Source organism: Nymphalis io, chromosome 11, assembly GCF_905147045.1.
Source record: "Nymphalis io chromosome 11, ilAglIoxx1.1, whole genome shotgun sequence".
NCBI classification, from domain to species: domain Eukaryota; kingdom Metazoa; phylum Arthropoda; class Insecta; order Lepidoptera; family Nymphalidae; genus Nymphalis; species Nymphalis io.
The window spans coordinates 4072794-4086896 of record NC_065898.1 but is presented as its reverse complement, the minus strand read 5'-3'; the positions used below and the strand labels follow the sequence as shown (position 1 = coordinate 4086896).

General features: G+C 31.7%; 1 protein-coding gene across 2 annotated transcripts in view; it reads left to right on the top strand.

Moving 5' to 3' along the window:
• LOC126771833 (MOXD1 homolog 1-like) overlaps positions 1-14062 on the top strand; it is a 71381-nt gene extending 57319 nt beyond the window's left edge. The window contains exons 3-13 of one of the 2 annotated variants that reach the window (XM_050491964.1): positions 3272-3421; positions 5393-5551; positions 5814-6126; positions 6640-6741; positions 7246-7409; positions 9066-9182; positions 9440-9586; positions 9864-10018; positions 10250-10350; positions 10629-10792; positions 12215-14062. In XM_050491964.1, coding sequence (XP_050347921.1) covers positions 3272-3421; positions 5393-5551; positions 5814-6126; positions 6640-6741; positions 7246-7409; positions 9066-9182; positions 9440-9586; positions 9864-10018; positions 10250-10350; positions 10629-10792; positions 12215-12397 — 1755 coding nt within the window. In that variant the 3' untranslated portion in view covers positions 12398-14062. Of the gene's footprint in view, positions 1-3271; positions 3422-5392; positions 5552-5813; positions 6127-6639; positions 6742-7245; positions 7410-9065; positions 9183-9439; positions 9587-9863; positions 10019-10249; positions 10351-10625; positions 10793-12214 lie in introns of both variants that reach the window. The other variant, XM_050491963.1, reaches the window with a different exon arrangement.
• The last annotated feature ends 41 nt before the right edge of the window (positions 14063-14103 follow it).

Here is a 14103-nt window from a genome sequence, read left to right as displayed (position 1 = left end):
TAATTCATAAAGTACACTTTGTTTTAATCAACATGTCGTGACATAAAACGTTTATGGCAGTTATTTAACAGAACTAGCCCATCAATTCTAGTATGAGTGTTTAACAAACTTTTACTTCAATTACAGTCAGATATGTGCTAAATATATTGCAGTTTTATAAACGACTTTCAATTACATTAGTTCTCGTAATTTGAGGAACATTTGTTTACGATATGTACAGGAACATGAAATTCACGCTTGTCACGTCAATAGTATATATTTAAAGCGGATGTTACTGCTAAGCGCGGCTACTATCGTAATAAAATATTATATAGTGCAGTATAAAAATATTATATAATAAAATATTATATAATGCATTATATAGTGCAGTGCAGTTATTTTTGGAAAAGGTTTTAGCCTTTTCCAAAAATAACTGCACCTTGTGGTATACGTTTTATTTATAATTGCTTAGTTAGTTTTTTCACTTTAGTATAGATTTGAACGAATAAAATTTTCACTAACACCATTCCAACTAAAATGATTTAAAAAAAAATCGGTTTTATATTTGCAAACCAGCTGTGTAATAGCAGACAATATTACGATGAATATTTCTTCTATCATCAAAGGCTTATGTATTTGCTTAATAATGTTGACATTATATGATTATTTCTTTTACCTCGTGTTATTCACACTCTATATTCTCTGTTCAAGTTAGGGCTGACTGTAAAATAATGTATTTCGGCATGATGGCAACTATTACATAATTTGTACAAATAAAAAAAAAAGTGCTTTGCCAGAGTAGCAAGACATGAACCGTTACAATATTCTACCTACCCGTATCTGATGGTCTGCATATATAACCGTACATACATATATTCCAAGATATAATGTATAAGTAATAATTTTATTTGTTTTTCTACGCGTATTTGTTAACGACATGCTATCCGGTAGATGGTAGATAATAATCGTTCAATGCTAACGCATTATTGAATCGCAAATTAAATTGTAACTAATGAAACGTAACATGTGCTATGCCCTTAATTAGGGTTGCCACTGCAAAAATATTGAAACCAAAAAAATATCTCTCTCTCTCTCTCTCTACTCTGTGCAATATTAATGATAAAAGAGCTTAGAGTTAGTATTCGTTCATTTTTATATAGGATACATGAATTAATTTATATATGATTATTACATAATATATATTATTGATTAAAAATAACAAGCTCCTTATCAGTTCTTCTCCGAATAACCCACATTCCTAACCGCTTTACATTAAATTCATTCTTATTTTATATTACAATTCATTAAGATTTAATATTTATTTAAGGATTATAAAAAGAACCTTCTTTCATAAAGTTTATATTGGTTTTAATTAATTTTAAAACTTATTTTGAATTCAAATAATTTATTTTAAACATTACTCTTTACATCACTTCAACATTATATTTCTGTATCTGAGTAAGAAACTAATACTGGTACAAACATGTTGCTTCGACAGCCCTGCTGAGTAACACTCAGAAACAGGCTTTTGCATGAATTCAGCGATTCGACGCAGAACGCCAGAGGTTCCCACGACTCAATAAAACCTCTTTATATTACATCCTGAGCTTAATTGTTGTGATTTCAACTCACCAGACCCGTTTCGCAACGTTTTCCTGCTCGCTTCCTATAGTAAAACAAATAGGAGCTGATAGGGCTTCGATAGTCTAACCTTCACTTTGTGTTTCTTTTGTTTGAAATTATATGGCTGTCTCGCTCGTGTTGGTCTTTAATGAATACGATTAAGACGCGTAGAAAGGATATCAAACAATTATCAATTATGTAATAATCCTATAAGTTTATTTATTTTTAAATCTTATAATATATTATTTACTAATAAATATGTTAATATTAACCATTTATAATTTAATATACATACATACTCACAATTTTAAATGTAAAACGTAAATAAAAATAAAATGTAAAACGAATAACTATCGCTTATTTTGACTTCCATTGTTTAAAAATACCTACTAAAAAAAGATAAGCATATGTCTAAATTGACAACTATTTCACATTTCATTGTGATGAAAAGAAAACATTATTTTTTATTTATTTTAAATACAAAAGTGCATGTCTTATTATTGTTCAATACAAAATGAGTATATATATATATTGTATTCAATAATCACCAACAATGCGTTGGAACGCTGACATTTGGTAAATGACACCCCTGTCAGTACTCAGGGCCAGATGCCCCTGGCACGTGCGCTGCGACATCTGCCGCCACAAAAAAATCGAAAATAGTATAGGAATCATTATTATTTATCTTTATAGCACACCTCTGACTCTAACGCATCTGCCATTTTACGTTCAAAGCCCTTTCGTCAGCTGTTTCGACACAAAATTAAAACTACCGTCAACTGTAACGTAATAGCTATGAAACATCATATTATAATAGAATTGCTTATTGCTTGACACATATTAATTTAGTATTATATTCGTAGCAACAATGAGATAGATTTAATAAGGAGTTTTAAAAGATAGACTGCTCCTTTTGGAAAGTTGATCCTCGCCTTTATAGCGATGTGGATGACGAATGCAAACGTGATATAGATGCCGAATTAGTGCGGTTTAGTAAAATATAACAGCAATCTAATTCTTTTTGTTGTGTATTTAGATTAACAAATTATATAAGGTACTCATATAAAATAATCGTCTGTATATTTAATGTGTGTATTTTATCTATACAATCTCAATTCAATTCAAAATTTTCTTATAGTAAATAATGTTAATATATTTGATTCGGTTGTTTGTTTTGATTAATCTGGATAAGATTGGAAGATACTTGAGATTTGAAAGCTTAAACTTGGATTGATGCCTAGGTACTTCCTTATTTCTTAAGAATCTTTAAAATGTACTAAATAATATATCCATTTCTAAATTTGTATTTTCTTGCAGTGTTAATAAATATATATTATTATAATATGATCTCAAAATATACTTTAAAGTATCTGTATATGTAAGTACATGTAAACTACTTAAATTGTATTACAAAAGTGTGTATTTTTTAAATTTATAATTTTTCTATAGTAAAAGCTTTAAGGAGCATTTTCGAATATCGAATGATCACAAAAAAATTTAAACTGTATTGTACTATTTCTTCAGACCAAACATACCAGATTCAAATGACTTCAAATATTTCCAAAGAATATCCTTTATTTATGTTCATGATGCGTTGGAAAGATTTAAGGCGATAATATACCAGTTCTACATATTCTTTGAAATTTAAATAATCCGTATCGATTTGCAGGACTGTCACGGACTAGCGTTCGATGACCGGGCGGTTGCGGACGAGGTGCAGAACTACGAGATGGTATTGGGCTTTCAAAACGACACGCACACAATCGTGGAATTTAGAAGACAGCTGGACACGTGTGATCGACAGGACTTCGTCATTGGTGTGAGTAACCATACAAAAATAAAAGTTTTCGCTGCGTGCGTTTTTCGTGCTTAAAAAAGAAATTCCATTTACAAAGGAATATTGTTGCACGATGCTTATCAATAAATATCAGCACATTTTTGTTATCGCTATAATATTCTGTTTTAACAATTAACACTAGCTTACCATAATTAGTCACTTTTACTATATACACCAATACCTGGTAGCAGTGTTAGAATAATCTTTGCTAAAGTCCAGCCGCTTGGAGATTGCGATCCTGGCGTCTGTCGGTTAACCGTGACAAGTGATACACTACAGAATGGATGGAAAATTTGATAAAAAAAAATATGTTTCTATAATTAAATTTAGCGTTTAATATATTTATTGTAATTTGACATTTTTTTCAATATAAGAGCAAATAAACGATAATAATATATTCATCACTTCAAAGTCACATCGTCCATTCGATCATGGACCTGTCACGAATGCATTCTCTCAACGGCGGGACTTTAGTGAAATAGTAAAAAAAAGTGACTGTTTATTATTCTCATTTACAACGTATATTGGTGTGTGTGTCTCCAATAAATATTTATACTATTTTGATATTGTATACATCAAATGATCACATTAATGTGTGTGTACTCGTACCTTTCGGTATATATTTGAGTTCACTTCGACTGTAGGATGGAAAGTATTTGCGATTTGCAAAGTATGCACTTGAGCTAAGGCGTGTGAATATGTATGTTTGAATCCGTAGGTGTCAGTTTGTTCGTTAGTAAGTTGCAATATAATACTTTCGAAGAACTTTTTAGTTTGTATTTCGTTCCGATTGTTAAATGATATTTCAAACGACTTTGATTACAGTCTATGTTATTTACTAAATAATATTTTGTCAGGTATTTAATTAATTACTGTAGAACTTTCCCGAATTCATAAAAAAACTAGCTTTCCGTGGATTAGCCCGCGTGTGAGAGGGCTGGCCCTAGGTACTCTTAGGTACCCTTTTAATTAAGTCTCGGTATAAGCTTTCTCTCTCTAAATTAATTCATGCAGTTTTTGCGTGATTGTTTAACATATATCCAAACATTCAAACTGACACATTTATAATATTAGGAGGATATAGATACTTAATTTATTCATTAAAATTTATTCAGCCATGTTATATTTTAGTGTTAGTATATTTTTAATTAATTTAAAGTCTTTATCATTCTATTCACTACACTATTCTAGGTACTATTATTCAATACATTTATACGTGAACAGAAAACTTGAACCCCTTTTTAAGCACTTGTGTGTTTACACTTAAGGGTTGTGAGATTTGCCATGGTAAAAGTATATATTTGTGTTATAAATACACTATATTAAATAAATTAAAACATTTATAGTTTATGTTCATTGAAGAAAAATAAATATTCGATGTTAAATCTCATATTTATTAGCAACGAATTAGTCATATTTAGACCAATGCGGTACCCCTTGTTTGAATTAAACGAAAACTTCAACTGCTAGCGAAAATCATATCGTTACTTAGTAAGTCAATTTTCTAAAATTAAGAAGTAAAGATACTTGCCTTCTCATGTCTCGACTGTTTATAAGTCTTATAACATTCCTCAATAAATATACTATCTGATGCAAAAAGATTATTAAATCTTTTTGGTTGCCTTGGTTATTAGGATGTTTTATAAAACAAGTCGCTAGTTTTTTATATAAAGTTGCATGTCCGCGAGGTTCACCACGTTACTGCTTCGCCCTCGTAAGTCGTTGCGTGATGTTACATTGTATAAACCTTTTTCAAGAAATGGCCTCTCTAACCCAATAACATTTTTTCGAGTTGAGCTGATAAATGCTGATATTACCGCATTCAAGATAAATCCAGATCATTTTTATTTATTTTGATTTTGAATGAACGAATAAATGAAAACAAGAACCCGTAAAAAACGGTAATTATTGATTAATTCACAGAAGTATAATTGTCTTTTATTTCCATATTAGGAAGACACAACCCAAATTTTATGGGCGCTTGGACCAGAAGGCTCGGACGGTGAACTTCCAAAACATGTTGAGAGTGGTTCTCGACCTCTACGATTATTACAGCCACTGTCCAAACCAGACACTATACCGCTAAAGCATTGGGACGTTAAAATTAATAACGTAAGTATTTTGTTGTCTTATTTCGTTCATTGAGAATCCTGTAAGTAGACAATGAGGAATTTGATTCTCCTTTCAAATTAAACCGAAATATTATATTACTATTTTAATAATGAATAAATAATATCTATACCAAATATTGTTGCGTAGCATCGCCGCAAAATAAAAGTCTTTATTCATTTAGCTTCTATTATTTATATTATTAAAATATGTTTATAAAAATGTCAAAAAAAAATAAATAAATAAGATAAAGTATCGTTTTCAGCTGACAATTCCACATGTCATGGCAACATTATTCTGGTGCAAAGTTTTCAAAGCGCCCGAATTAACAAAGAAGCACCACATAGTTGGCTACCAACCTTTAATAGACAGCAGACCAATCAGAAATGGAAAACCAGTCCAAGAAAAGAACAGTCTTTCCCCTGTCCATCATATGGTGTTGTACGAATGTGCTGAAGACCATGATAAGAGGCAATGGAATGAGTGGTCCGAAAGTTCAGGGTTTTTTGGACCAGCTCGACCGGGCGAGCTCGCAACATGTGTGACTCCCATTGCAGCTTGGGCTATGGGATCCAAGGGTAAGATTAGCTACTTACATCACCGTGTAAAATCTTCATACATAAATATATGCTAATTATAAAAGTCATTTTAAAAAAAATAACATTATGGACTCAAACCGGATATTTCTAGTTGTTTTTTAGAGTCACATAAAATGCTCAAGCTTCGTATGCTTGTAACATTAACCTAGGTTTCAATAAATTCCGGTATAAATCGCAACGGAAAATTGTTCACAGAATTCCCATACCGTGTTAATTTCAAACTTTGTTTACATACTGCCTATAAAACGTGTGAAATATTTAAACGATTCAAACATTTCACTTAGACAAACTAAACTTATTCAGCTATGACATAATTTAAATCACTATTTCTGCCTACGCTGAACTGCAATTTACGTCTTAAACATATATCTTTAGCGTCGAATTTCCTTGAGAACTCTTATTTGTATCCACAATAGATTATGAACTTAACACAGTTGGTTTAAAGACTAATTTGCTTTGAATTTTGTTAAGTAACATTGTGATTGTTTACAGGTGAATTCCTGCCTGAGAACGTTGGCATCCCGCTAGGCGAGAAAGGAGGAGTCTCCTACTATATGCTTGAAGTTCATTACGACAATCAAGCGCTTCATGAAGGTAAGCACCTAACACGTTAAGTAGGTAATATTGTTTGTGGTCTTTAGTAAATTGAACACTTAATATTTGGTTTAATATAAACTAAATAGTTAATTAACATTAAACATTATTATAACTTTGTAACTGGAAGCCGAAATGGCCTTGAGAACACGATCCGAAATCATGTCCTTAAGTTACAAACCAAACCTTCTCTAGACAAGGATAGACCTTCCAGTCGGATTTGACGCCTCTTCGAATTCACACACACTTATGGCCAATAATTTTGCGAAGATGGTTAGTCTTACTTAAACATGGGCGCCGTGACTGGTCCGGATGGGTTAGGAATACATTTTCAGGTTCATACGATATTAGTTGGTAGCATTGATGCCCTTAACACAAAAAACTTTATTGGAATCTTTGTGTTTGAATGAGATAGCACATACATAGATACAGTGTCAGAAACAACATGATCTTCAAACTATACTAATTTTAAATGCTATCTAAATATAAGGTGTGTTTATTCAGTTTTAGATAGTTCTGGCATCCGTATCCACTATACCCCAGCTTTACGAGCGCATGACGCCGCGCTCTTGGGTGCTGGTGTGGGTGTGTCCGCGCTTCACGTCATAGCGCCAAAACAGAACGCGTACAGAACTGTGGGCATTTGTAGTCCAGAGTGCACCAATAGCGTAAGTTCTAGAGATCTTTTTGTTTTTTACAGTATAGTAAAAAGTGTTAACATATATAATATTATATAAGATGCATTAAATAGTCCCAAATGGTTATAGTCAATAGCGCAATGGTTTACAGGCCTTGCGATATAAAAGTATTAAAATATATAAATATTTCGATCCAGACCCTTTGGGCTATTGTCATCCCCACTCTTAACATAAACTGTATGCTTAATTGGAGGGGTAAATACAAATATTAGTATTTCGTTTCGAACGGCGGCTATTGCTAGTATTCATAGGAAAATAGTGCCACTGTTGGGTAGAAAAATTTCGATTAAATTAAAACAAAAAACAAATACAAAGTTAGCTTGTAAAGTCCATAGTGCGTGCCCGAATGTGTTCCTAAGATTTTGGTTGAGTTCCACGTTTATTCACTTTAATCTCACTAGACCATCTTGCCTATTTTAAGAGATAACTTAGTAAGAAAACCCCTCGAACCTTACATGACGGTTGCAATAGCCTTAATGTTAAATTGATAGCTCTCATGATCACTTCTTCTCGCTATCTCGAGCATACAAAAAACGCAAGCTCATATCGCTGGTTATATATTTCCACAAAAACGCTTATGATAATAAAAGGGTCTAGTATTTATTTCGTTAAGTTAGAAGTAGTTTTCTATTAAAATAAGATATTAAATCATATAGCGTGACAAAACGGCATTCGGCTTTACTAGGCACACTGCGGGACGTGTGACATTACCAACTTAAAAAAATCCGGGGTCGATTCAGGAATCAAACCAAGGACCTCGGGAATTGCAGCCTTTTGTTAAAAATATTTTACAATAGTTTACAATAGTTGTGAAATCATTTATCTATCATACATAACTAATTCGGTAATTAAGACGTTCAATTCTAAATATTCACCGTGGGAATAAATGATCGGTCGACAGAGATGTTGGGAAACAAAAATGAGCTAATAAAAGCTTATTCCGATATGATACATATACAGTAGACGAATTTTATTTTATTTTTAATATTCTAGTTGCCGATTATATAGATAATATATTAAAGTTAATCTCAATAAATAATAATAAATGTTTGTTGTTAACGACTCATGTTCGACTTTATTCTACACGTCCGAAGACGGGATGAGTAGTTCGTTAAACAATGTAGTCAATGGTTCTAATTGCAGTCGAAATTGTTAAATTAACTTAATATTCAAAAGTTTTCCCATAAACCGCTAACTATCCGCTAAGCGTCGTTGCAAATGGACTTTGCTTAACCATCATAAATATTTATGGATACCATTAGGGGTATGGCTTTATGCATTAAACATATTATATTAAATTAATTTGTGCGCGACTACCGGTACTATGTAGTTTCATTTTTCTAAAATATGAATTGTTAACTATGTATCTAAGCATATATATATAATTACACTACCAATATATGATAAATAGACAACCGTACACAAAGCCCATCACCAAGTAATATACGCAATTATTTAAATTATTATATTTCTAACGGGCCGTATGTGTGCAAGCAAAAAGTTAACGTTTATTATATAAGGGACGGAAAGGTACTTCGATTGTGCACAAAAAAGAGGGTCGAATTTCGACCACAAACGAAACTAGTATTGAATAAAGTTAATTTATAAATTGTGTACGTATTTCAGACTATGCCAGAAGATGGAATAAATATTGTATCAGTTTTGTTACACGCTCACGGTACTGCGAGAAAAATTTCACTGAAGCACATACGAGGCACCGAAGAACTACCTAGGATATCTGAGGTAAAATACGCCTATGCATTCACAATGCTTATCGTTAGCTTAAAAATTTACATTTTGCTTAACAGTGCCATCTATTAGTTATTTTGTTAATTATTTTATACTTGACATATTGCATTGTTAATAGATGTTATACTAGATGGCGCTGAATCAGTAATAGTCTGATCTTTATTTCGACCGTTTTAGCTAGATGGCGCTTACCTTAAAACGTATATAATGGTTTTACGATTATAACGACTCGAACTAAATTTTGCTTACAGGAAAACGCTTATGACGCTCGCTATCAGCAATCACGAATTGTTCCAGGTGGACGAAAGTTCTTTAAGGGCGACACATTAATCACTGAATGTACTTACGATACTAGATCCAGAGATAAACCTATCTTGGGAGGATATTCTGCGGCACAGGTATGTAGCTGGCTAACAGGCTGCCCAATGCTAGGCAGTACGTACCTTCGCGTTTGCCCATAGACATTGGCACTACGAAAATAATAAATAAGTTTTTACACCGTCGATGCCTGCCAAGCATAGAATCTTTTATCCCATATAATATTTTACACTCTTTTTTTAAGACAATAAGATTATTAGGTTTTTAGAAAGTTATTACAGTAAGGTCAAAATTTCAACCGCACAAAAATAATTAATTATAATTTTCGTCCATATTAAACCTTTATTTTTTTTCTAGGAAATGTGTCTGTCATTCATATTATACTATCCACGAACCGAATTAGCTGGCTGCTACTCTATGACTCCAGTCGTCGAATTCTTTGAGACATTCGGTGTTCGAGAGTTCTATGGATTGAGTATGATGCAGGTTGAGAACATATTTTTATCTTCAGGGTGAGTTGATGGATTGTTTTGCATATGAATATTATCTTTAAGCTGGCGTCAACATTAATATCGACATTTAAAAAAACATGAAGAAAAATGAATAAAATAAAAAGCAAATATATACTATAAATAAGGAACAATTTACTTCAATCGAACAGATTGTTTTCTTCGTTGTATAAATACATTTATTTTTTGGAAATAATAGAGTGACACATAAATGACAATTCGAATTTGTTACAGGTATTTAGAAAACTTGCCTTCAGAACTGGAAGAGATTACAAGGGATCACAGTGCGGAAGAGACGGCTATGCAAGGAGACGACCAAGGCGTTGGTTTGATGAGTAAGTTCATGAGTTACACAATAGATGGCGCAATGCGCTACACCGCTTAAATAAAGTAAAAAAACATTTTCATAATATAAAAACCTGTTTTATTGGATTTTCTTTGCATACTCTCGATTGGGTAAAATTAAAATTAAAGCGGTTACTTAGCTCGATATCTTATGCGAATAAAAGTTCACCTCATCACCTAATCGAGATAAAAATAACTTTCTAATATTATGTGTCAATCAGTACAAATAACACACTAACACAATTTTTTTTATTTTTATTTTTAGAAGAATTAGTAATTAAAGAACCCTCGGAATTCCGCAATAAGACATTCATGGCGCACTTGAACGAGATGCCTTGGCATGAGCCGTTATTAACCGAACAAATAGAAAAGACCCTGTACAGAGGCTTTCATATGACCTTCTGTAAGAAGAGAGACGATAGCTGGGGAGCGGTGAGTTCGTTATACATACTTATACTGTGCGCTTGCACATTTGTTTTAAAATGTAATTGTTTTTTACCATCACACAGTGTTGGTTTGTTTTATAGAATAGGCAGGCGTACAAGCATATGGGCAACCTGATGGTAGGTGGTCACCAAACGCCCTTAGACATTGGCATTGTAAGAAATGTCAACCATCGCTTACATAGCCAATGCGCCACCAACATTGGGAACTAAGATTTTATGTCCCTTGTGCCTGTAATTACACTGGCTCACTCACCCTTCAAACCGGATTACAACAATATCAAGTATTGCTGTTTTGCGGTTGATGTTATTAATTCTGCTTTTATATCGTATACATTTTTCTTAGATGTTATCAATATTAATAAATGTTTTGATCCTTTACTTTATACAGTTTAAGCGACTAATTAATACAAAGCTATAAAATGAAGTAGCACTGAAGTAGTTTATAGTGAATTTGGTTCCATTTTTAAATATATTTTTTTAATTTAATTCTTGGAAATATTTATATAGTAAAGGCTTCACGAACTATAGACTTTATTCATTTGTAACTAACTATAAATATGTTTCTCGAACAGCAAAATTTTAATCTCAAGAATTTACTTGTGATTTAATTTAGTGTATAATTTACTGACCTGATCTATTTTATATCAGAGAATTCTATGTACGATATTATTGAATTAATGTCATATTACATATATAGGTACATATATCATTATATACTCCTAATATATAAATGTGTATCGGCTTCAATTAATGGTATAATCTATGACATTTATGATTAATTGACGTAAGTTACAGTGGCATAGTTAATTTCTAACCGTAGCAGGTCACCCGATTCGTGTAGTTACGCTAATTGGAAATCTCGATACAAGAGAGTGGCATATTAATTTTTAAATATCTGTAATTATACATATTATAAATATTGATAAAAAAAAAATATTAAAATATAATATACTGATATAAGTAATTCCCGGATTTTTAAGCTGTTTTGTTATTGTATTAGCTATCTTTTGCTCACTGCTCCTTTAGAACGATATAAAAAAAAATATGTCAAAATAATAATATTCTTAAATGTTATTTTCTGATCCTTAATTTAGATGTGTTTTTTTAAAGACTAATTACGTTACCTCGATTCACTGTTTTTATTTATAAATTTTAAACAAAAAACAAAAGTATACAATTTTTAACACAACATGTACCAAACATAATTTAAATTCAATTCATTCAAACAAGATAATACAAACAAACTCTGCCGATATAATAATTAATTGTTTCAAGGTATTGGGAGAATTACATTTTAATTTATTAGTTGAATTTAAAATACTATCTAATTCTTATTTAATGCTTTTATCCTTATTTCATTTGTAAGGTGTAAAAGGGTTGTGCTTAAAGTGATTGTTTTCTTTTTCAGCCTATCCAGATACAAAATTATCCGAATTACACAAAAATAACGAGCAACGACGCTTCAGAGAAATCGTGTAACTATAAAAGCGTTAGATTACACTCAAAAACGAATACAACGGGTTCATCCACGATAAATAAATTGCAATCCGTCATCTTGGCTGTTTGGGCTTTGGTCATAATCGCGCGGTAATAAAAAAAAAAGAAACGAAATTATTCTGTTGTTTTAGTTTTTGAGTTTTTATGGCGAGAGCTTATTCAGTTGTTTTTGGAATAATTTCCACTCGTTTTGTACAAGTATGTATCGAAAAATGTTTTTTGCCAAATTATTTTATATTATCCGTATCATTATGTGTATTTATTATCTGTGGATAATGATTTTACAAGAGGACTCGGTTTTGTGTGTAGCATTAAAACTTGGCAGTTGTCTGATTGTTATGATATAAATATAAAATAAGCATTAATGTTAAGAGTCAACTCGCATTGCAGATTTTTCAGGCAAATAATTGTTTTGTACGTGGGTATGGAAATGTATATGCGCTTTAATCGAATAGGAATAGGTTTTCAGGAATATACATTTTTTTGATATCGAACGTAAATTAACGGTATTTATGTAGTGTGAATGTATTTGTGATAATTGTACTTATGTTTTTGCTCACGGAAACGTTTCAGATATCAACGTGTTCAATTATGAATGTGTGATCAACGATACCAAAAGTATGGTATTAATGTACTTTTTTTTTTGTTTTAACGAATTCCTTTTGTATTTTTTTAATATTAATTTTTTATTCAACGAAAATATTCCTGTTTTTTTTTCTTTTTTGAAGTATTTAAATATATTTAAACAAATGTTCCTTTGATTATTTCATCAGTGAAATGTAATTTATATAATGAGGCGCATTTTTTGTACATATATTATGATATTACCAGTTGTATTTTGTGTGTATAGTTACAATCGAGACAATTTGGTTTTTTTATTGTATTTGGTTGTTGGTTCATTAAAAATGTTAACCTCCAACTTTGAAACAAACGTACACCGTGCGTTAGAATACAATATGAGTATAGTCAGGTAAGGTTAGGGATAGGGCTCCCCCCCAAGATAATCCGTTGGTATATTGACAGACAGAAAGAACTCAAATAAATGATCGATCATTTTTAAATCAGCCTTTTTCACATCTAAGTACATAATAAAGTCTCGTGTACAGCAATCTTACATAATTATTGTATGAACAAGCGAATTGAGAATCGACCTTATTTTTAATGTCGATTTTTTGTGTTTTTTTTTTGAGCTCTCGTTCCTGTCCTTAGAACTAAACTTTATGCCAATAATAAACGATAACTTTGTATATTCATACATACTTATGAAAATAAATAATTGATATGCTGTATAGTTAATTTCAAGAGAATTTGATTAAGAAAAGTAAAAAAGTTCTAAGTTTTATTTAACCTCTAATTTAACTTCAATTTGTCGAGGAATCTGTGCTGAGATGAATACTTTTTATCATAATATATACAATGTATGTTTTCTATCACATTTTTTCGTGCACTAAAACAAAAAATGCACAAAAATAGATTTAGCCCAAATAAGGATATTGTCCAGTTAAGCTTAGAGTACTAATTATGCAGATACAATAACATTTAAAACCATAAGTAACAGCCTGTAAATGTTCCACTGCTGGGCTAAGGCCTCCTCTCCCTTTTTGAGGAGAAGGCTTGGAGCTTATTCCACCACGCCGCTCCAATACGGGTTGGTGGAATACACAGTGGCAGAATTTTGATGAAATTAGACACATGCAGGTTTCCTCACGATGTTTTCCTTCACCGAAAAGCACGAGATGAATTATAAACAGAAATTAAACACATGAAAATTCACAGGTGCTTGCCCGGGCTTGAACCCAC